We start from the raw sequence: 22,833 nt of genomic DNA on the forward strand, positions 1-22,833 counted from the left end.
AGCAGCCTTGTAGTCAATGAAGCAGAAGTGTATGGGCATTTTGTTAGATTCTGCCTTATCTATTAGCATGCCCATGCTCAAGATGTTCGTCATTGTCCCTACTGCTTTGGCAAAGCCTGACTGGTTTGCCGGGATTAAGGATCTCTCTGTTGCCCAGGCCATCAGCTCTTCTAGTAGGATGCCTGCAATTTTGCCTCATTGTCGATTAAAGCCACCAGTCGATAATTTTGAGGGGAAGCCTTGTCTCCTGCCTTGTGAATTGGGGAGATAATTGAGCCCTTCCAGGAGCTTGGCAGGATGTTGTAGTGTCTTATCTCCAGAAATAGCGGTTCCAGGGCTGCTGCCCAGCCTGCCACATCTTGTTTATAGAGAATTGGCGGGATTCCATTCGGCCCTGGTGCTCCCTCTCTTCTTCCCTTCTTGATTAAACGCTGAATGGTGTTTTGTAAGTTCAGCAGATTCTCTCTATCGTTTCCAATCTGCCCTTCTGTATAGCTTGTGTTATTACTCGTTAGAGATTTTTGAGTGTCAAACTCATGGTCTTGGTTATGTCCCGCAGCCTGATGAAAATGGCTGCCAAGATAGTTTGCCCATTTATCCTCTGAGATGTTAGATGAGACCCCATGGTGCATGGGTCTTATAAATGAGTTTATTGATTTCCAGAACCTTGCCCCGTCATTCTGTTTGATGCCAGAGTGTAGTCTCGCCCATAGGTTATCCTCAGCGTATTTGTTTGCTTCCCATTTTGATTTTTTCAGTGTTAATTTTAATTTCCGTAGTTGATCGCGCTTTGCTAGGTTCATAGGATTCTGTTGAAGTTCTCTCATTGTGCGATAGATTGAGGTTTTGATGCCTCTGATTTTTCCTTTATGTTCTTGGGAGAATTTGCTCGATCGTTCGTTGCTTAATTGTGGCTGTATTTTAGGTCTTGTAGCGTACATGGACATAGTATTTGTAAATTGTTCCCATTTTGTGATTTCGCTGTGTCCAGTGCAACTCCCAAAATGCTGTTTTGCTCTTTCCACTAAGGTTCCGTCTGTTGCTGCTGAATACTTAATGTTTTTGAAGTTGACGGTATGGGTTGACTCTTTTGGTTCTTTCGAGAGCTCAAAATTGGGTTTTGCAATCTTAAAGGTGGTTTCTTGAGGGCAGTGATCACTGTCTCCGCTACGACCTATCCGGTATGATTTTAAAAACTGAAATGATGGTAATGAGATGAAGGTATAGTCTAGAATACTGCTTGTTCTTGTTGAATGAAAAGTTGCGGCCGGGGGATTGTCTCCAGATGTCCTTCCATTTAAGGCCCTGATGTTGAAGTGTACCAGATCTTCCAGAATCTTATTACCTAACTTTGTTTGCTTGGGAATCTGGGAAATCGCTTGTGAAGGAATATCCCAGATTGCATTTTGAATTAGTGGCTCGTCTTCTTGCGTGGCACCCATGAGGTTGAGGTTGAAGTCCCCAGTGAGAATAACGTTTGTTGTAGGTCTTTCCCTTATGCAAGACTCCACGAAGCTGCAAAGGTTTTTAGCTTCTTTTCTTTTCTTTCTCGGATGAATGTAGACATTGATTAGGGTAATGTCATTTTCAGCGGAGCCTATTGTAAGTTGTGGCAGATGAATATTTACCGCCAGCAAGGCTGTGAGAGTTGGGCCGACTTCTTTTGCCGTCAAAATGCTTGTGGCCGCTATATAAGTTGCTAGGCCACCTTGAAGGTGCCTGTATTTAGCTGACCTTTTTGCAGCGGAGAAAAAGCGTAAGTAGCCATACTCAGGTATGGGAGGTTAGGCTATCCCAATGGATTTGGCAGAGGGTACTCCAACAATGCTCTTGATAGTGTAGGTAGTAATATATAGGAGTATAACCACATAATAATGTTATCATGGTTGAACTGTTTATCTTTTTCAGCATACTTGTATTGCTGGTTACCATGCTTTGTTTCATCTGAATAGGAGACTTTACCCTGCATCTTTTACTCTGCATGCCATTCCCCCACATTTTTTACTCCGCATTAACTTTTAACGCAATCCGGTACAACGCATTCCCCATTCCAACATTTATTATTCTAACTCCAGTGGGCTTTACTTTGGGGAATGCGTCGTAACAGTTTTGTGGTGTAAAGCCCTGCATTGTAAAAGGTAATGCGGAGTAAAATAATGCAGGGTAATGGCATACGGAGTTAAGCTTGCAGGCTAAAGGATGTTTCCCGTTTCATCTACCTGATAATCGCAGCTTATACTTTCTATACAAGAATATGATTGTTCCAATAAATGTTTGAAAAGCTATTTTTGTAACTTTCCTGTGTTTACCTTGGGCATGCAGAGTAACAATGAAAGGGTAGGTTTGTTTGCACAATTTCCTTTGGGAATAAGGGTGGTCATGTTCAAGGTTGCAGATACCATCTAATACCCTGGTAAGGTTACGGGGTACTGATGGGCACTGTGAGCTAGCTCGGAAACTGGGCCAACATTTTCTGATGATATGTGTGAACAACTAAGTTCCCATATTCTGAAGTTTATGTTGTCTAGATACACAGTCCTGCCTAATTTGTAGGAACCATACAACACCGTTGTAGCTATGGCACAGAGCAGACAGTCTGCTCCAAATTAGAAAAATAAAATAGAGAATAATCTAATGAACAACATGACAAAATCCAATAATGAGAGTCAGGATATGAATTTTTAAAGTGTCAATAAAAAAAACCCACAAAAAAGTGCTAAGGTACATCTGGTTGCACTTGACCGATACATAGGTGTGATTTAAGGCATGGATAGGAAACAGTTACCATGTTCGTTCCATTTGGAAGTTTTATCTTTGCACTTAGGGCCTGATTTAGCATTGGCAGACTGGATCCTCCGTCGCAAACGTGACAAATATCCTATCCTTCGTATTACAAGTGCCATGAATATAATGCACTTGAAATTAGGGAGATGGGATATGAGTCATGTTTGTGATAGAGTATACCAGCCGCCAAACTCTAAATTTGTCCCTTGGAAAATCCTCAGCAATGGCAAGGCAGCATGCTGTGCCCCAAGAGCTCCAGGAGGTTGAATAACCATCAGATGAAGCTGTTGACTTTTGGCAGGAAAGCTCAGAGTTAGAAAAAAATAAAACTTTGTGCCCAAGAAACCTCATTGGTCGAATATGTTTGGCGCCTTAGCACAGTGAACATTTCTATGTTTGAACTTAGTCTCCTTTTTGGAGCTTGGATTTGCTAGCTGGGCAAGGCTACAAGCTGCAGCCAAACAGGGCTTCACAAGGCCAGATAGCTTCTCTGCAATGTCCCACCAAAATTAATATGGTGTTGTGAAAAGTTTAGTGTGAAAAGGTTTTGAGTGGGAGCAATGTGAATCTGTGGCCCAGAGGCAATGCACCTTCATCAGATATTCTTGGTAGGTTTGTCCAAGTCGTCCTGAGGTCTTAGATGACAAAAAACAGGTTTTCTTAGGATGTTAGGAGAAGTACACTTTGATTCAACCAAGGGTTCCGGATCGCAAGAACAACTCTTGGGGGTCAAGACTCAATCCAGTAGCAGCCACCAGCAGGGCCCAGGGCAGGTCCATTTGGAACTGGTCAGCTGGGAGTTTCATGAAAAGGACATCTTGCATCTTTTTATGTCCCTGCAGCCAAGCAAATAGTCAGCCAACTGATGCTTGGAGGTAACAATTTGCTCATCAAAAAATCTCTCTAACTGTAAAGTTGATTTAAAATTACAATTTTGAAAAAGCTACTTTTAGAAAGTTGGAATTTTCTACCCCTTAGACTATAAGGTGCCTGCAGCCTGTCCAATGTCACATGATTGGGTGTAGTTGGCAGTAGTGTAGTCATAGTTATACTTTGTGAATTCTTCCCAAACAGTCGCAAAATAGAGAGATTAGCTGTGCCTGAATGGCTCATCTGCATCAGGATGGGAGGCAGAGCTGGCCACAGCCCCACTTGCAACTGAATGGATTGTGCTCTACCTTCACACAAAGGACTTGTCACCACCTGCATTGCCCCTGCAGCCAATTTGGAGCCAAGGCAGGGGTATCAGGAAACTCAAAGCACTTCAAAGAAAAACCTCTAGAAATGTTTACTACTTCAAAGAAGGCACCAGATATCAAAATAGGGCCCTCAGACATACTCTTCGTTTTACTTTCTGGAGGGACTCTCAGTGGACTGCCTGCTGCTGTGGACAGCTGTTTACTCCACTAGACTGCTTTGCTACACCTGGAAAGTCTGCTTTGCTGCCTGGAGCCTGCCTTGAATCCTTAGAGTCCTGCCCTGCTGCTTGAGCCCTGTTCCGCTGCTTGAACCCAGGCCTACCAGAGTGACTCCAAGAGCGAGTTTGCTAGCCTCCTTTTCAGAGCCACAGGGACATAACAGGCTTACACCATCTTGAGCCTGCACCTTGTACCAGCCTGAGTGAGTCTTAATACCCAAGTTGTGCCCGTCCAGTCCTGGACCCTTGGTGGTGATGCTAAAGTTGCCCAGATGGCAAAATACCAAAACATGGAAATGAGAAAATGTTGGCTGTAAACTACTCTGAGAACTAAGGGAAACCCAGGACCAACCTGCTTGTCTATCTGGCAGAGCTGCATCTCTGGTTGGCCTGACTTCATGGTAGCACCCTCTACATTCTTCTCTGCAGCATCAAATCTTATGCAGCGGTCCTTTGCCTAAGATGTATTCATCGGTTACAGCCTCCTGTCTTGCATGCTATAGATTTTTGAGTTCCAAAAATGTGACTAAGGCTGAAGGTAGAAATCTTCACCCCAACTTTGTCTAGTGACTCCTCAATAACAAAGCATCCTCCTCGCACACCACCTACAGCCTTGCCCCACTGAACGTTTTCTTCAAAATTCCTTCTACTTTGACCCAGTCTCACATGACCAGATGTATGCGGTTGGCGCTTTGATCTTTTAAACACTTGATTTTCACTTAAGATTTAAAACCTAATAAGTTGCAATTTTGTCATTTTGGTGTCAAATAGTTTATTGAAATGTATTCTAGTTTTCTAAATTGGTGTGGGATTTTTTTTGTGTTGTGTTTTCATTTTATTGCTGTTTGTGTGCTGCATAAATACTTTACACATTGCCTCTAACTTAAACCTCACTGCATTTTGTGCCAAGGTACTAAGGGTTAAGCACAGGGTAATTTGGTGAATTTTTGTGGTTCACCCTACCAGGGATTGTGGCTCTTGTTTGAACAAGGGCCACCCCCCATTCAACCAATAACCCAGTTGCTCGTATCCACCATAATGTCGGAGAAGTTGGTAAAGTAGAATATATTAATCGTACCCAAAGGTATTCACACAAGTATAAAGTATACCTTCAGTATACAAAAATGACCACATTATGGGAAGTACCATGAAGGCAGAGATCTGGGTAGGTTGGTCTCATATCGCGCTCTGCAGCACCATTTTCTATACACCAGTGAGCATCTCCTCTGCCACACATTGTTGGGGCTCAATACTTCCCATAATATGGTTGTTTTTTTATACTGAAAGTATACTTTTTTCTTGTGTGAATACCCTTGGGTGTGATTATAATATTGTAAACTCTTTGGCAACACAAGCCCGAGTAGATAAGGATTATTTTCCTGATGAATTGCCATGATCTGTTTTGACATTAAATAGGCAAGAAACATGTTGACCTTCTTTTAAGCTATCACTCTCCAAGCTGGTTTGGACCATTGTACCCATCTCTGGTTCACAATAATTTTATAATGTTAACAAGGGAGCCCACATATTAGAACACTAGGGTATCCCTTAGTTATTTTTAGCCTCATATTGCACCATTCTACTCACATTGGCTCACATAACACAGCACCTCATACTTCACATCGGCAACAAAAAAAAAAGAACTCCAGCAAAGAGCCCCCTCGCAGGGTGCGTTGGACATCGCAGTGCCGGCCCAACGATGAAGCATGACACCCGTCTGGTTGTGTGATGGCCCTTGATCCTGAGCAATCAGATCTCTTAATCTGGGGCTTCTGGCTACTCCCGATCTCCTCTTTTCCTCTCTATTCAGGAACTGCATACTCCTTTGGCTTACACTGCCCTAAAGTGTGCCCGAGTGGATGGCATTACTACAAATCTTCAAGTCGTACCTAAAGGGGCAGCACCCTAGCACTGCCCTGAAATGTGCCAGAGCTGGCCGAGCTGCTGCAAACCTGCAAGTTGTGCCTAGGCACCTGCATGTTACATTGCACTGAAGTGTGCCAAAGTGGATTGCACTGCTATGATCCTGAAGCATCTTTCACTGTGACAATGCCCTAAAGAGTGGTACTGTAAACTCGAACATTATGCCAGAGTGGACTTGTCATTATAATTTGTGGAGCTGTAGCTGAAGCGGACTACACCACTGTAATGACTGCCTGGCCTATGTGGACCGCTCCACTGTCCCATCGCCATGAGCAAAGTTGAAGCTGCACCACCCTTGCCAAAGAAGTGCTAGCAGCCACATGATTTGTAAACCCATAACTCACGGCACAACTTGCAGACATGTGCTGAGGCTCCTGATCGTAACTTCAGATCCATAGAGCTTGCATTGGTGAGATATAAACAATGTGACTGAGATTAACTGAGTACACTTACTTTAAAAGAGGCGGTGGCACTGCACTTGTGCCTGAAACCTAGCACACTAAATCCATCCCCTGAGTTTAGGAGAGAGAGGGGATGGGGAAGGAGGGATTCCTGATCTCTAGTTACACTAGCCACTCACCAGTAGGTTGTGTACCTGCATATTATAGTGTGTAGTATTAAAAGTTTTTCTTTTTTATAAAATATAAGAACTGGGATGGACAATCAAGCATTGCACTGCCGGGTGATTGTGTTATGAGATTGAGGCACCCCCACACTACTTCCCTGAGAAGCCTGTAAATTGCTCATCACTAAGAATCAAGTGCTGAAACAGTTGTACTTGACCCTGTTTGTAAAGCCATAATAGGATGGACCCTGGGACATGCAAGGTAATGGTTCTCCAGCCTCCACAACTGCAGCCCATTGAGCCCTGCTTGACCACTGGCCCGCAGTATGGAGTTCGAAGACTAGTGAAAAACAATGCTTATCTGGTATTGGCAGATGCATCCTGGTGAATGCATTTGAGGAAATTGAGTAGAAAGCTAGTTTGATAGTATGTTACCAAATCATCATAGCCAAAATGTTCTACATACATTTTATAAAAGTATTGCCACCACTGGAGTTAACAGTAGTAAATCTGAACCCAATGGGACGATATTTTTGTAAAGAAAATTTAGAATGCAATCTTTATTTAAGACGATATTTCTGCATTTGATAGTCTGGCATACACCCTGACACAGACAAAAATTTATAAATATTTTCCAGTTTTCTCTCAAAAGGGTTTTTCACATTCTCTCCTCCAATGTAAAATAATTGCCCTCACTCTACTATAGTGTAAAATGTTCTCTACAAGTTTACTCAACTATTATGTCTTTTGCGTGGGCCTGTGTTTTCTGAGTATCAGTCACGGCTGGCATTAATCACGGGTGGGGGGCAAGGGGTCATGCGGGGAGGGGGATGGGGTAAATTTAATAATTAATAAAAAAACATACCTGTCTGCTGGCCGGGTCCTACGTTTTCTCGGCAATGGCAGCGTTATGATAAGTGGGGACGCCGCCCAACCATGGGCTTATGGGGAGGCCATTTCCTCCATGTAGGCTGCATTGCAGCCTGCATGGAGAAAGGGCAGAGTGCGCATGGTGGGTTTGGTTGGCCCCAGAGGGCTGACCAAACAGTCATTGCGCACTCAGGGGTGGGCACACCACTTATTTTCTGCCCATCACTGCTCGCAGAGCAGCCCCGCCCACCCACCCTCCCTCAACCAAACCCTTCTGCTTTCTCGCAGTGCGAGAAAGCAGTGGGGCAATGCGCCTCCAATGTAGTGGAGGACCAGCCCCTGCTGAGTAGCCTCCATACATTCCTTTGCTATCAATAACACTGTCCTCTCTTTTTTTGTACTTCCTACGATCCCTACAGTCAGTGTGTGGAACCCATAGTTACGCAGCCATTGTAATTGTGATATCTTTACTGTTTCACATGCGGTACATTGCATAACAGTAATGTTGCAACCATTATATCAACCTAGCTACTACATCACAGGGTAAGTTTAGGTTAGTAGATGTGGAGAAAATTTTAGTAAATATATACTTGACCAGTGATGATGTGGTTAGGTAGTGGACACAATATTATTGTGGGTCCATATTATGGATCTCGAGATAGTGACATACACCTATGTTGCTGCCTAGAAATACTACAATTTAGGTAGAGAAAGCAAGACCACCCTTTTTTAAATTATTGGCCACTGGCTGCACATTATCCTCGCTATTGGCCTCTGAAACACCCCAGGTCCTACTAAACTAATGGTTTTTGATTAGTATTTCGGTAAGCAGCTTGGGGATGTTTTGAAATTATAGTTCAAACAACAGACAGGCTTCCAAAGGTAGGTTTGATCCAGCACACATGGGTATTGCAGACATATTCCTTACAATGTGATGCAGCGACAAAATCTGAACAACATGGGAGCTACGGAACCTCCGGGGGTCACAACCTTATGTGAATAGCTTGCTGTCTCTAGATTATGGCACACTTACAACTAAGGGGCTGTGAACCTCTGTTTTGCTAAATAAAGATTGTGAAGCTGGTGAAATGTTTACATTGGATGTATGTTTTTAGAGCCGGAAGCATCATTGTGGATCATAAAGTCATCATGGAGCTAGAGCTAAAGCCAAGCATCACCATTCAAGAGAATTACAAGGAGGTGGTGACCATACTCAAGGAGGAGCTAAAAGTGTTCATCCAGAGCCAGCCCAGCTGTAACCAAAGCAATCCAGGTGAGCGCAGCAGGAAACTTCTTTTATGATAAATCAAGTGGACAGGAAAACATTTCCAGAGGTCCAGGAGATAGAAGATGTGGCAGAACTAACTTATTCCAATTAAGTAGTATTGTTCATACATGCCATTAGAAACATATCAAATAATGTGTCACTTTTATTTTAGGAGATCAGAAGGGGTACCTACCACAAACCCCAGAAGGTTAATTCATGAATTTCCTAGGCCACTCTCCAACTTGCCACAGAGAGAAGACATCTGATTTGCATTCTATAAATTCTGTACTAACCTAGTAAGATACACATACAGCAAAATGATAGCAAATGTCATGCTTCCAATAGCAAACATAATGCAATATTGTATATTTGTGAATACGTTGCCTGCTTATCCAAGCCCTTATTGCTAGTAGCTAAGTTCTTCCATCATTTTAAATGAGATAGTCACATAGCAGAGGCACATAGAATACAGCTTTTGGTTAGCACGCCCCCTGCCGGATGTGGGTAAATGTCTGGGAAAGATGTCTGAAGTCCCTGGAGGCACTGCTTTCTGCATTCATTTCACTCTCGATCTCACAGGATATACAGAGGATCAAATGTTTTGTATTAGTACTGTCAGGGGCTTTAAGGTGTCTGTGATTTATAGTGATGAAAACAGTAGCCTAAGAATTTGAAGTTACAGCGTCCTCACGATGGGCTTTCCAACGTAATATAGTTAACCTACATATTTTGCAGGGATAAAGTTTGTAATACATACCATTAAAAACTAATACCCTAAAATATATATATATATACTGTGCATAAATAAAATATAGGCACTATACTGTGAATAATATTAGCTCATATCAGAACATAAGCATAGTAATGCAACAATATACATTATAAAGGGCCTAAGAAACAGGAAAATTACGCTCTTGTTAGACATAATTTAATGATGTCACAGATCAGCGGTTGCATGGTGTGTCCTTTGGCGAGGCATTGGACCCAACCTGTGCAGCTGTGAACAGCAGGTGTTAGACACAGGGCCCCCAATCGATAATTGTTATGGAGATAGAAAGATTTATAGATTTATTTATATATTTAATTATCTACTGTGATGGTTAGAAATAATTATATAGTTATAATTTTTTTATGTGATGGTGGCTATTGAATTCCTGCTTTTGCTCTCAGCTTTCACAAGGTAACCCTGGAAAACTCTCTAGAAAAACATGACTTTAGAGAATACAGTAAGAAACCCCTAGAGTGTAAAATACTGTAATAATTTTGGAAATATGAATTTTAGACTTTATGGAAAAGGCGTGATCGTCGCAGTTAATGACGTTATTGCGACATCCCGAATAACCACGAAAATGGGAAAATAGGTCTGAAAGATGGTTTTCAAAGAAACTTAGTGCCAAAATATGAGTTTAAACATGCTTTGAAAGAAGTATGTATATAGTAATATGTGTAGAGCTATGTCCAGAATGGATTTTTTTTTACATAATATTGTCAGGTTTGTTGGTGGACATTGATTGTCTGCTTTGGTTTTCCGTTTTTGCGACATGTCCACGGGCATCGCTACGTCATCGCAAATATCAAAACTGAAAAAAAAACCTTAGTAATCCATTGAAGAAAATACAAGCTTAGAAAAATACCTCTTACAGAGCAATTTTAGATAAAAAATAAAATGTAAAAACCTTAAAAATTCAATAAAAAAACACAGGTTAAGTGGACATTATAGTTTGAAAATGGAATTTAAATAACCTTAGAAATTCAATGAAAAAAACAAAGGTTACAAGGACGTTATAGTGAGGATTTAGCATTTAAAAAAATATTGGAAATTCACTGAGAAAAAAAGGTTACAGGGGGCGTTATAGTAAGGAAACAGAATTTAATAGAACCTTAGAAATTCAGTGAAAAAAATTAAAGGTTACATGGACGTTATAGTAAGGCTTACATTTCACTTGTACAAATCCAGAGAAATTCAGCAGTTATAGTTAGCTGAGCGAACTATAACTCGCGCCCCCACAATGCACTGCTTATGACCTCACATATTACATCATTCATGACCTGGTCAGTGACATCACTGATGACATCTCAAATGACTGTGAGTGTTTCTAAGACTTCATGAGTTTTCTCTGAACATGGATATATATATATATATATATATATATATATATATATATATATATATAATTTTTTTTAATCCAAATTGCCCAGGAGCATGAGGACACACAAGACATGTAAATTAAACCACCTGGTTTTATCTCAGCAAAAGCCAGCTTTGACATTCCAGTTCTGTAATTCGTAAGCCTGACGCATTTCGAGGTAAAAGCCTCTTACTCATAGGCCATATTGACAAACAACTCGGATGCACTAATAATACGTTTATCTTTGTCTATTAATTTATATCAGTCCTCTGTAAGCCAATCAAGTTAGTTCAACTGTTCCGATGCATTTTAGTAATTGTATATTAGGCTGATTCCTACCTTTCAGTGGGTTCCGTTTTGTTTTCAAGTCCTTTAAAACATTGTTGCCCTCCAGTGGGCCCCAGGATGTATTGTGGCTTGTAATTTTCGACATTCTTTGTGCTGCTCAGCAGATTTGGCATAGTTTCAGGACCATCAACAAACCGGTGAAAAACAGGGTCTAAGGGAAACTATATTTAATGACCTGCCCAAGTCCTCATCCCCTACTACAAACTCAAAACCTACAAAAAAATAGACTGGGGGTCTAAGAAAAAGCACAATAGGTAATGTATGTACTAGTTGAAGGATATCTATTCTATCACCCTAGGCATTCAGAGCAGAGCAGGATTCCCATCAAATTGCTTCTCGTGGTAGAGCTAAAGTGTCAAGCTCTGATGATCAATGTTATCATGTGGTTATCCGCCAAATCCAGAAGTACAACCCTTTGATCATAAGGATTACCTCTATGGCAAGCTCATACGCTCTCAAAGAATGCCTTACCAACCCGAGGCAGACAATAGATGCAGAGAAGTGTTTAAAGTGATGAAAAAACTGATGTGATGCAGTGCAAAGAACAACATTAAAAAGATTTTGTGGAAAGACTAGAAAATCTAGACAGTATATCTCTCCTCACACCTAGTAAAAAATGAAAAACGAAACAATGCAATAAACTCGAGTCACTGCTATTAAATCATAGCAGTAAACACAGTGACTGCTAACAAATGGTCGACATGTTTCAGCCTAACTGGTAGTTGCCCAAGGCTTTCTTCAGGACCTATACTCTTGTAGCTACTGCATATCTATAAATCTCTTCTTGCATAAGAGCAAAAAAGTTAATTAAAACCATACAACCTCGCTTGATGCGAAACCTTCAATCACGGGATGTCCCCTGACTCGGCAACACGCAGAGGTACTGACGGACAGAGCGGGGCCTCATCTTTACCTGAGAAAGGTTCCAGGGAGGTGAGGTTTGGGCCTTGATCATGCAGGGTGATGATTACATCCCGTGATTGAAGGTTTCGCATCAAGCGAGGTTGTATGGTTTTTGTAGTTTTTAATAGTTTCAGGACCGACAACACCCCTCACATCATATTTATGGTGGTGCATCCCTCCACGGCAGGGCTGCAGTATAGTTTATTTTAATCCATATTGCCAAGAAGCATGAGGACGCACTCGAAGGGGAATTAAACCATCCGGTTTTATTTCATCAAAAGCCAGCATTGACATTCCAGTTCTGTAATTCGTAAGCCTGCAGTCTTTGTTTTTTTAATTATATTTTTCTATTTTTTAAGAAGGGGGTCATGTGCCTCCCCCGGACCGATTTCGGCCCTGGTATCCCAGCCCAGCCTTTTACATTTTATTATATAGCCCCCCTTTCTGGGCTATATTTAGCCCCAGGCACCCCATCACCCAGGGCCTGCCCCTTTTCTAAAATAAAAAAAATACAAGGGACCTGCCGTGAGGATCCCCTTGGCCCAGAGGATCCCTTGCCCCGGAGCCCAGCTTGTAGTGTGGATCCCCTGGTTCCAACCCGTGCACCCACAGGCTGCGGGGGGAGCCTTAAAGCCCACGCGATCCCTGCCAGCTCCCCACCTCCTGCGGAAGCTGCCATTGCTTCGAGACCGAGGGAGCTGCTAACATGCAGCGCGCTGGATCTCAAAGCAATTTGACTGTTTCCCTGCTCACTTGACAATGGGCAGGGAAACAGACATGGTCTACTTTTAGCAAGTGAGAGCATTTTCTGCTCTCGCTTGCTGAAAGTGGAGAACTGTTTGCTATGGTTTGGCGGGAGCAAGCCATAGCAAACTGCAATGGCCCGGGGTAGGCACCCCAGGATATTGCTGGAGCCAGCCCTGGGGAGGTGGTGGTCCCAGGGCAGGGTGGTCAGAGATGCCCCCCATATCATTGTAATTCGCACTGGTGAGGTGGTGGTCACCGGGTCAAAGGGGGGGTTCACGAGGCCCCCCATATTTTTGTAAATTGCCATGGGGAGGTGGCCTTGCCTGGCGCTTCGATAAGCCCTAGGAGGGGGACCCGTGTGACCCCCTCCTATATTTATGATATGCCCCCGGGACCTGGCCCACCCAGGGGTTATTTAAAAGCAAGTGCGGAGCCCATGATTTATTTATTTTTAAATTGCCAGAAATTTGCAAATATTGCAATTTCGTGAAAACAAAAACAAATGCTTTTATGCCGTGGTGGGGCCCAGAGGGAGCCCAAAGCCATAGTTTGGGGGTCAAGGTATTCCTACTCTGCCTCCTTTTCTTTATCGAGTCCCAAAATGGCTGCCAACACTTCGTGGTTGAAGTGTTGGCAGCCAATCAGAGCTGTGCATTTCGCTGCACAAGCTCATCTTTTTTCACGAAATTTCCGCAGCCGGAGATATCACTATAATTTTCTTATTAAATTTTTCAACAACTACTGAACAGATTTTCACCAAATAACAAAAGGAACTATCTGCGTAACAATACCTATTTTTCTGCCAAATTTGTAGTTCCATTGATTGGTTCAGAATGTAGACATGTTAACAGGTTCCAATGGGAATTAACATTTCAAATGCACCATTTTTTCAACCCCATTTTTCTCAGACCCTGATTCAGGAATCCCCCCGAAACTTTTCATGTGCAACAAGAATCACTGGAGCACTTTTTTGGGGAAAATTTCATGAAGAGTCATCAAACAGCACCAAAGTGATAGGCAGGTCAAAAAAGCTTTTCCTATACTATAACTACCTACTGGAGACCGCCAGTCGGTTATATATATATATTTATATATGTTTGCATAAGGTACACCTAAATGGAGGGCACACCCGGGACTACTCCATAGAAATGGTAGGTGAAAGAGGACAGCCTCATTTCTCCAGCCAACGCGTTTCGGGCAAACCATACCCTTCGTCATGGGCCTGCGGGGGAATGACAACAACGGAAACACTTGCCAGTAAAACCCTTATTTATTAAACAAACCGCATGCAAATAATCACCACTGCGTTCTGGGACTGGTAGTGTCCTTTCACCAACCCACATGGGTGCTGTCATTTTCCGCAAACAATCATGAAGGGGTTAATAGTCCATACACCTCACTATTCAATCTTTTGGGCATATCCCGTTCCGCTCAAGCTGCAACATTTATAGCAGCGAACTGACCCGCATGGCTCCGTGGGTGGAATTCTTTTGTCGACATCGCCGGCTTGGAATCACCTCTCCGTGTACCAAATTCATCCAAGAGATGCACGGACCCACGAGGTACAGGCGGTGGTGCACCTCCGTGACCAAGGGCTGGCTACTAATTTGTTTGCATAAAGTACCCCTAAATATAGGGCAAACCCGGGCCTACTCCATAGAAATAGCGTATTCTTCTAATGCAGCTTGTAAGTATTTCCAGGCATGAGATTTCCTATTTACGTTTATTTCCTGCCATAATAATTGAGACATTTGATTTTCATTGTAATTTTTTATTCTATTCCATACTTTTATAAATTGTCCTATTCTCGCATATAATTGGTTAATATGTCCAAACTCCAGCCTTCTTTGCACTGGCAATGCATTATTAGACAAGTAAAAGAGGGTTTTGAAAGATTTTGTGACCGCATTATTGATGATCACAGCGTCTTTCCCACACAGGGCTTCGCTACCATATGTTAAGGTAGGCAGCAATTTTGCCGATATAACTTTTAAGAATGGTCAGTAACTCAGCTCACCTGCAAGATTCTAAATGCAGCTATCAAAGCATTTGCTTTCCTTTGGATATCAGTTTTTGCAGGAGACAATTTCCGTTATCATCGAATAATACTCCTAATTATTTGTATGATTCTACTTGTTCTAGTAGCATTTTCTCCAGAAACCATTTGGATTTATATTTTAATCTTGAATTTTTGCTGATCGCCCTAACTTTTGTCTTTGATTCGTTTATCACCATTCCGTTTTCTTTTGAATATGTTGATATTTGATCTATTAACTGTTGTAACCCCACTTTTTTGGGCTTAGAAGGATGACATTGTCTGCATATAGTAAATTTGATATCTGCGTGTTGGCTAGTTTAGGAGGGTGTGCATTTACTTCATTCAGTGCATTAGTAAGATCTGCTAAAAACAAGTTAAAAAGAAAAGGGGCCAAAACACACCCTTGCTTTAACCCTGCGTTAGCGTTGAGCCATCCCCTATCCGTACTTTAACCCAAGTGTAAGCATAGAGAAGTTGAATTGATTTTAAAAGGGACACTGGGATATCTTGCTCCTTCAATTTTCTCCACAGAAGTTGTCTGTGCACACAATCAAAGGCCGATCTAAAATCGACAAAGCACAAATACAAGGGTTGTGTCAAGGAGGTCCATTTGTCCATTAGCGCTGATAAGGCTAATATATTGGTTGTAGTGCCCAGTCCTTTAATAAATCCTGTTTGGTTGGGCGGGAGTATCTGGTTCTTCTTTGCCCATACAGATAGATTTGATAACAAAACGCCAGTGAATAATTTGGCATCTGTGTCTTGAAGAGTAATTAATCTAAATTTTCCTGGTGGGCCCAATTTCCTTTTTTTATAAATTGGTGATAATATTGACCCTCTCCATGATTCAGGTATTGTCAATGTCCTGACAATCTCTTTAAAGACTGCTGTTAGGTATTCTGACTATAGATCCGGATCTTCCTTATAAAGTGTGAAAGGAATACCATTGCCACCTGGTTCGCCATCTTTTTGTTTCCGTATTAATTTTGATATTTGAATTTTTGTTATATCAAATTCATGGTCCAGTACCTGACTTAATCAATCATATTCCATTTGCGATCCAGATACATTGTTTCCCTGTCGGAGTTTAAATGTGCAGCCAAAAAACTAACCCACTCTTTTTCAGTCAGTGCAGATGATATCACTGATTTATTAGGTCGTACTAGACCATTTATCGTTTTCCAGAATTCCCTAGAGTTCATTTGATTACTAGCATGGAAAACTTTAGTTCAAAGATCGTGCTTTGCATGGTTTCTTTCCTTCCTGAATAATTTCCTCAAATTTTGATTAATATATTGTAATTTAATGGACAATTTATTGTTATTTGGGAACTTTGTTAACTGTCTCCTAAAGTTGTTACGAGTCCTTCTCATATTCCTTATTGTATCAGATAAATTAATTTTATTTTTATTTATTTTTCCCATTCCCGTTGTTTATTTTTTCTTAACTTTTGGGTGCTAATTCATATGATTTTACTAATTTACGTGTACAGTTTACCCATTGATCAATAGGAGATAAAAAGATTTTTTCTTCAAAACATTCTTTGGCCAATTTTTGTGCCAGTTTATTAGTGTTGTCTTTGGTATGAGCTGTCCAGATAAGTCTCCTATAGTTGACGGTTCCAGTCTGTCCTGGTGTTGTCAAATATGTTTGATATTTTATACTGGGCAAATTTGTGGTGAGTATTTGCTGACTATGATCACTGTCACCTTCCCAAGACGGTACGAAGTAATATTACTAAAGATGTTTAATGATACAATCGTATAGTCAATTCATGACTTCGAATTTTGTGACTGAAATGTCCAAGCTGGTGGTGGTTCTTGAGGGAATCTCCCATTTCGTATTCTTAGACCCATTGCTTCTATATCCTTAACAGAATGTATACCCACTTTGCTTTGTCTGGGCTTCATTGCTGTATATGTTGTTTGCTGGGGAATCATCCATTGATGATCCTGTAACTGAGTTGTATCGTCTCTTGTAAAGGGCACAAGTAGGTTTAAATTAAAATCCCCTGAAATTATAAAGTCTGCAAAAGGGTAATCCATCATTTGCTGCAACAGAAAACTGGTAAGTGTAGTACACATGTTGGTCCTTGAACTTGGTGTAAGGTGTATATATAAATTAATTAGTATTACAGATTTTGATTTTAATTGATAGCTTGCCTTAAATCGCAGCTTTACTGTTAGAAAGTTAGGGTTGTTTGTATCCACTTGCTCATGCTCCACTCTCAAATCAATGGCTATGAATGTAGCTAGGCCCCCACTGGGGCGACCATATTTATGTTGCTTGAGTGCAGACTCAAAGTATCCTTCATAACCCTCTAACATTACAGAATTGATAGCCCATGTTTCCTGTAATACAAAACCCTGATAGGAATTAGACATAGAGTTTAAGTGGGCATTATTGACCTTATTGCATACCCCATTTATATTCCATGAGCAGAGCTTTAATATTTCACTGTCCTTATTTACTTTGTTTATTGTACATCTTTAAGTGTTCTGTCATGGATCATTATTGCCATGAAGAGCCGTAGATATCCACTTTTCAATAATTCTAATTAACTTTTCTTTTTTGCTTTGGTTTAATGTTGTTTCACCTACTTGCTCTGATTTTCCAAGGGAATTTTTTAATATAGAGAACACTTGCTTTTTCTGTTTCTTTGTTGAAGATTCGGACTCTCTTCTTTGATGAAAGGACTTGGATATACCTTTGGTGCTGGCTTGCTAATTATTATTCCCCAGCTGTAAAAAATGTATTTTTCGTTCACAAATAATTCCGCTAAAGAGACAGAGTTCAAGGTTATCAATGTTCGTTTCAGGCTACTTTCTGTGTTTGGTAACAATCCAATACTTTCAATGACTTTGCTTGTCACATTTTCTAACAACGTGATAGACTTAAAGAGGCGGAGAATGTTTCCTCTATTCAGTGTGTCTTGCCTGCCTCGAAAGTCATATACCTGTTAGAAAATCAGTTCTACCATCCCATTAACAGATGATTCCTCTTTCCTGTCTTTTTCAATACCTTGTGGGACTTTATTTGTGTCTAGTTTCTCCTCTCCATTCCTTACGATGACCAATTGATCCCTATTCGATACATTCCGGTTCCCCTCAGCTTGTTCTAACACAGGGGTACTCACAAACTTTCTCTCGGGGGCCAAATTTACAGTGTGGTTTGTGGCCGAGGGCCGCACCTGTGGGGGCGGGATCAGTGGTGGAGGGGGCGGGGCTAGAGCAACTAAAAAAAAATGACCATGAGGTTGAACACAGACCCCTGCAGCGGACGCATTCGTCCACTGAGCCACCAGACCCAGCATACACACACACACATATGTATACAGTTCATTGGGGATTTGTCCATCAGAAGAACCGCACTTGAACACAAGCTGCTTTTCCCCACAAGCTTTTATTAGGTATGGTTCGTCGCGCTTGCCTGTAATTATTCACACCTGACTGAGCCCGACGCGTTTCGATGACTCTCTTCCTCAGAGGCTCACACAGTCAGTAGTATGCGAATGAAAGTTCCCCGAGTCCTTGTTTGGCAGTATATCGTACGCAACGTGCTGTCTCATATAGAGCAGCCCATTTGGTCATACGACATACTGCCAAACAGGGACTCTCTCTCTCCCGGTCTCACTCTCTCTCTCCCGGTCTCCCTCTCTCTCTCTGTCTCCCTCTGTCTGTGTCCCTTTGTCTCCCTCCCTCTCTGTCTCCCTCCCTCCCTGTCTCACTCCCTCACTCTCTGTCTCCCTCTCTGTCTCCCCCTCTCTCTGTCTCCCCCTCTCTCTGTCTCCCCCTCCCTCTGTCCCCCTCCCTTTGTCTCCCTCTGTCTCCCTCCATCTCCCTCTGTCTCCCTCCATCTCCCTCTGTCTCCCTCCCTTTGTCTCCCTCTCTCTCTCCCTGTTTCCCTCTCTCTCTCCGTTTCCCTCTCTCTCTCCCTCTCCCTCTCCCTGTCTCCCTCTCTCTCTCTGTCTCCCTCTCTCTCTACCTGTCTCCCTCTCTGTCTCCCTGTCTCCCTCTTTCTGTCACCCTGTCTCCCTCTGTGTCCCTCTGTCTCCCTCCCCCTCTCTCTCCCTCCCTCTCTCCCTCCCTCTGTCTCCCTCCCTCTCGATCTCTCTCTCTCTCTGTCTCCCTCCCTCTCGCTGTCTCCCTCCCTCTCGCTGTCTCCCTCTCTGTGTGGCAGCTCGGGATGAGACAGCTTCCCGGGCTTGGGTGGGTTTGGGGAGGCCGCATTGTGAGGCCGCAGGTAGGGCAGCACCAGCGATGCTAGCCTTTTCGCCACAGAGGGGTAGGAGCAAATCAAGGCTCGTGGGCCCTGGTGAGAGGCATAAGCGATGCCTACGGTGGTGTGCGGCCCGCAGAGGAGAGACTGCTGAAAAAGCAGGTCCTTGCGTTGCTGTTCACTCGTCTTATCTCCCATCGAGTTTTAAGGGCAGAGGATCTGCGAGAGGTTGCTTGGGTAACACAGGCCATCAGGCACGCAACACCCATTCAATCAAAGACATTTATAGAGCGCGCTACATACCCGTGGGGTCTCAAGGCGCTGGGGGGGGGGGGTGCCGCTACTGCTCGAACAGCCAGGTCTTCAGCTTCTTCCTGAAGGAGAGGTGGTCTTGGGTCAGGCGCAGGTCGGTCGGGAGGGAGTTCCAGGTCTTGGCGGCCAGGTAGGAGAAGGACCTTCCTCCTGTAGTCGCTCTTCGGATGCGGGGGACGTCGGCGAGGGCGTGGTTGGCTGATCGGAGGAGGCGTTTGGGAGCGTAGAAGTTGACTCGGCTGTTGAGGTAGCTCGGGCCTTGGTCGTGTAGGGCTTTGTGTGCGTGGGTGAGGAGGCGGAAGGTGATTCTTTTGTTGACGGGGAGCCAGTGGAGGTCTCTCAGATGTCCGGAGATGTGGACTCAAAGGGCTTCAGCCCCCCCCCCCACCCCCGTCACGTGTGGCAGCCGGGATGAGACAGCCTCGCTGCACACACACAGCCGCACCCGAGCACTTCACAGGTCTTTAAAAGACCATTTGCATGTTAATGAGGCCTCGCTGTTTCACCCCTTCTAAGAGGCCCTGCAGCGCCACTCTGCCTATTGCTTAAAGATTCAGGCCCCCCCCCTCCCCCGAAATCAGCTCCACTCTGCCTAAAGCTTAAAGATTCAAGCCCCCCCCCTCTCCCCCCGCCGCCGAAATTTAGCTCTAGTTGCGCCTCTGCTTGCGAGGCACTGGTTTTGCGGATGCTTCTTTACCCAGTGAATGCGGACCCCGAGGAATAACAACAGGCGGAATTGCAGTTGATTGCCAACTGTCTGTTGTTTTACACGAGGGCCGCATGGAAAGGGCTGGCGGGCCGCAACTGGCCCGTGGGCCGTACTTTGAGTACCGCTGTTCTAACATATCGTTTTGGTTCTCATTTATATAACTTTATTAATTTGTTTGATTTACTAGGTTTCGAGAGTATTGAGGGTTTTGACTTTGAGTTGTATTTTGACTTGAACTTTGAGCTGTATTATGATGTACCCGGAATGTCCTTTGTACTACTAGTCCGATATATATTTTTTCCACATCATCTTTTTCCGGATCTTTAGTTTTCTGAGGATTTGACACACTCTTTTGTTGATCCCTCTTTTCCAACGATACACTTTTTTTATCCTCAGATGATTTCTCTGAGATACAATAGTTTCCTAGAAGCGCATCTTCCTTTTCCTTTGGTTTGATTTTTATCCCATCCTTCTCTGATTCATTAGAGGTTCTTCTAGTTTTACCTGATGTAGTAGATAGATTTGTTTGTCCATATGTTTTGTTAATTTGCTCGCTCAATTGTTTTCCGCTTATATCTTTGGTGAATATAGCAAAATACTTCTTGTTTTTGTTATTCGCTATAGAAGACTGTTTCCATATGATTCTTTTTCCTGTTTACCCGTTGTTTCCTTACATCGGTTTTCTCCGTCACTACCCAATTCACTTGGTACTTCATCTTGAGATTGTATTGCAATTATGGATTCACGTTTGGCCTTATTTCTTGACTTTCGTAATTTTTTCTTATGTTTTTGTCATACTGAATACTGGAGAAACTGCTTCATTAACCTCCAGGTCTTCAGTAGTATCCCTATACAAGGGACCGATGGTTTTGTACCCATTGCCTCTTCCCATCTTGCTGTAGGTTCTGACCTGCTGTCGATGTTAAATTATTCACGCTTACTAAGTCAATTGTGGCACTCAATTGTTCAGCATCTCTTGAGTGTATAATTATATTGTTGTCTCCCGTGTACTTTTTTATTTTGCTGCTACCCCCTTTGTATTTGTTTTTTTTCCTTTTGAAGACTCCATTAACATCTTCCAGTATTGTATTCATTGCATCCGGTATTGTTGCCAGTTTGCTAATTATTGGGGCACATGAACAATTAAGGCATGTTGCAGCAGCTTCAGTTTGAGCTCTAATTATCAGACTATTTAGCTGTGCCAATTTTTGGTCAGTTCCGGCTACTGCATTTGCCATCAAATTAGGTAATTCAATTTGAATCTCCATTTGCTAGACTGGTATGTCAATGCTTCTAAAGTTAATGATGATGTTTGATAAAAGATATTCCAAATAGACCCCAAGTCCTGATTGCCTCCAAGTTGGGCCTTTTGATTCTGTTGGGGACCATGCTCCTTGTGGGTGGTATTTTCAGAACCCGCTAGGGGAGGTTGTTGTTCTTCAGTTGCTTTTTTGGGGTTGACCATATCGATATGTTCGCCACTGCCTTTTCTACTGCACAGTGTACTACTGCTATTAGTACTGTTGGAGTATGTGAATTCCTCTTTTTTTCCTAGTTTTATGTTGGTTCCTTGTAGAGTATCTTGTTCTAGTTCTAGAATTTTGTCATTGGAGGTCATTAGAATTTGGTCATTGGGGGGTAGGCTACTCTGCTCTTCCTTATTTAGTTCGGCAACTGTACCCACATCAGTTCTTATTTCCGAGATTGCCCCGGGGGTAAAACTACTATTACTTTTAACTCTGGACTGATTAACCTGGGTGGCATCTACTAAGTTCTCCTTAGGGCCTTGATTAGCCACCTGCCTAGAGAGAATATAGGATTGACTGCCATATCAATCTTTTTCCTTATTTCTACTTTAGCCTCTATAGGTAGTGGGCACTCGTTAACAGATTTTTCTGGGATTTCTCTTCCCGGGCTATCCCCAGCACATCCATGTCATTTTGTTCCAGGTGAGTAGGTGATATTGTATTTAGCATTTCAAGGTCCTTGATATGTCCCTCAATCATACATAGGTTTTCTCTTTGGGAGCTCTTGTTCAAGGTTGGCAAATCCCGTTCTTGTCCGGCAAATTGCATGCTACCGACAAGATTGTTAGTTGGCTTAATCGGAGTTTGGAGTTTAATTACTTCTGTCACTATTTGCATTGTCATCATAGAACCAGATGGGTCTTTCATAAAATCAAATTTATGTGGGACTTTGGTATACTTTTCAAACATCCGCGCAATTGGCAAAATTAATGGTTGGTTCACTCCATAAGTATTTGCTTTAGCTTTTGTAATTGTTTTTGGTACTTGTACTTTCCTTGCTCTTCTTGTAGGAGGGCCAGATGCCCACTCTTTTCCGGAACGCAGATTTTTGCAAAGATATAGTCAGTTGGAGTCTTTTATGTCCTGTGCCCTATCTTTTGTTTCATCCGGGCTTATATTATTCCCAGCACCAAGGAAGGAGTTATGATATTAGTTTAACCTCAACTGGCTCCCCCTTTACCTTTACCTTTAGCCCGCCGCAACATTCACTACTCACTGCTATCCTGTTATTCTGGTTAAGAATGCTCAATCCCTTAGCAGTGTTAACGGGGACTGGTGAAATCACTCAAACGTGGC

The 22,833-nt window shown here is 42.6% G+C and overlaps 1 protein-coding gene across 5 annotated transcripts in view; it reads left to right on the plus strand.

Annotated features, from left to right (window-relative positions):
- Positions 1-22,833, plus strand: part of LOC146780115 (mucin-3A-like) — a 268,570-nt gene that overhangs the window by 113,613 nt on the left and 132,124 nt on the right. For all 5 annotated transcript variants that reach the window (XR_014972097.1, XM_085638057.1, XM_085638058.1 and 2 more), the window contains exon 7: positions 8,675-8,832. Coding sequence is in view for 4 of the 5 variants with exons in the window: in XM_085638057.1 (XP_085494183.1) it covers positions 8,675-8,832 (158 nt within the window). In the remaining variant the exon portion in view is untranslated. The remainder of the gene's footprint in view (positions 1-8,674; positions 8,833-22,833) is intronic.

The sequence above is a fragment of the Triturus cristatus genome, chromosome 12 (genome assembly GCF_964204655.1).
Source record: "Triturus cristatus chromosome 12, aTriCri1.1, whole genome shotgun sequence".
Classification (NCBI taxonomy): Eukaryota; Metazoa; Chordata; class Amphibia; order Caudata; family Salamandridae; genus Triturus; species Triturus cristatus.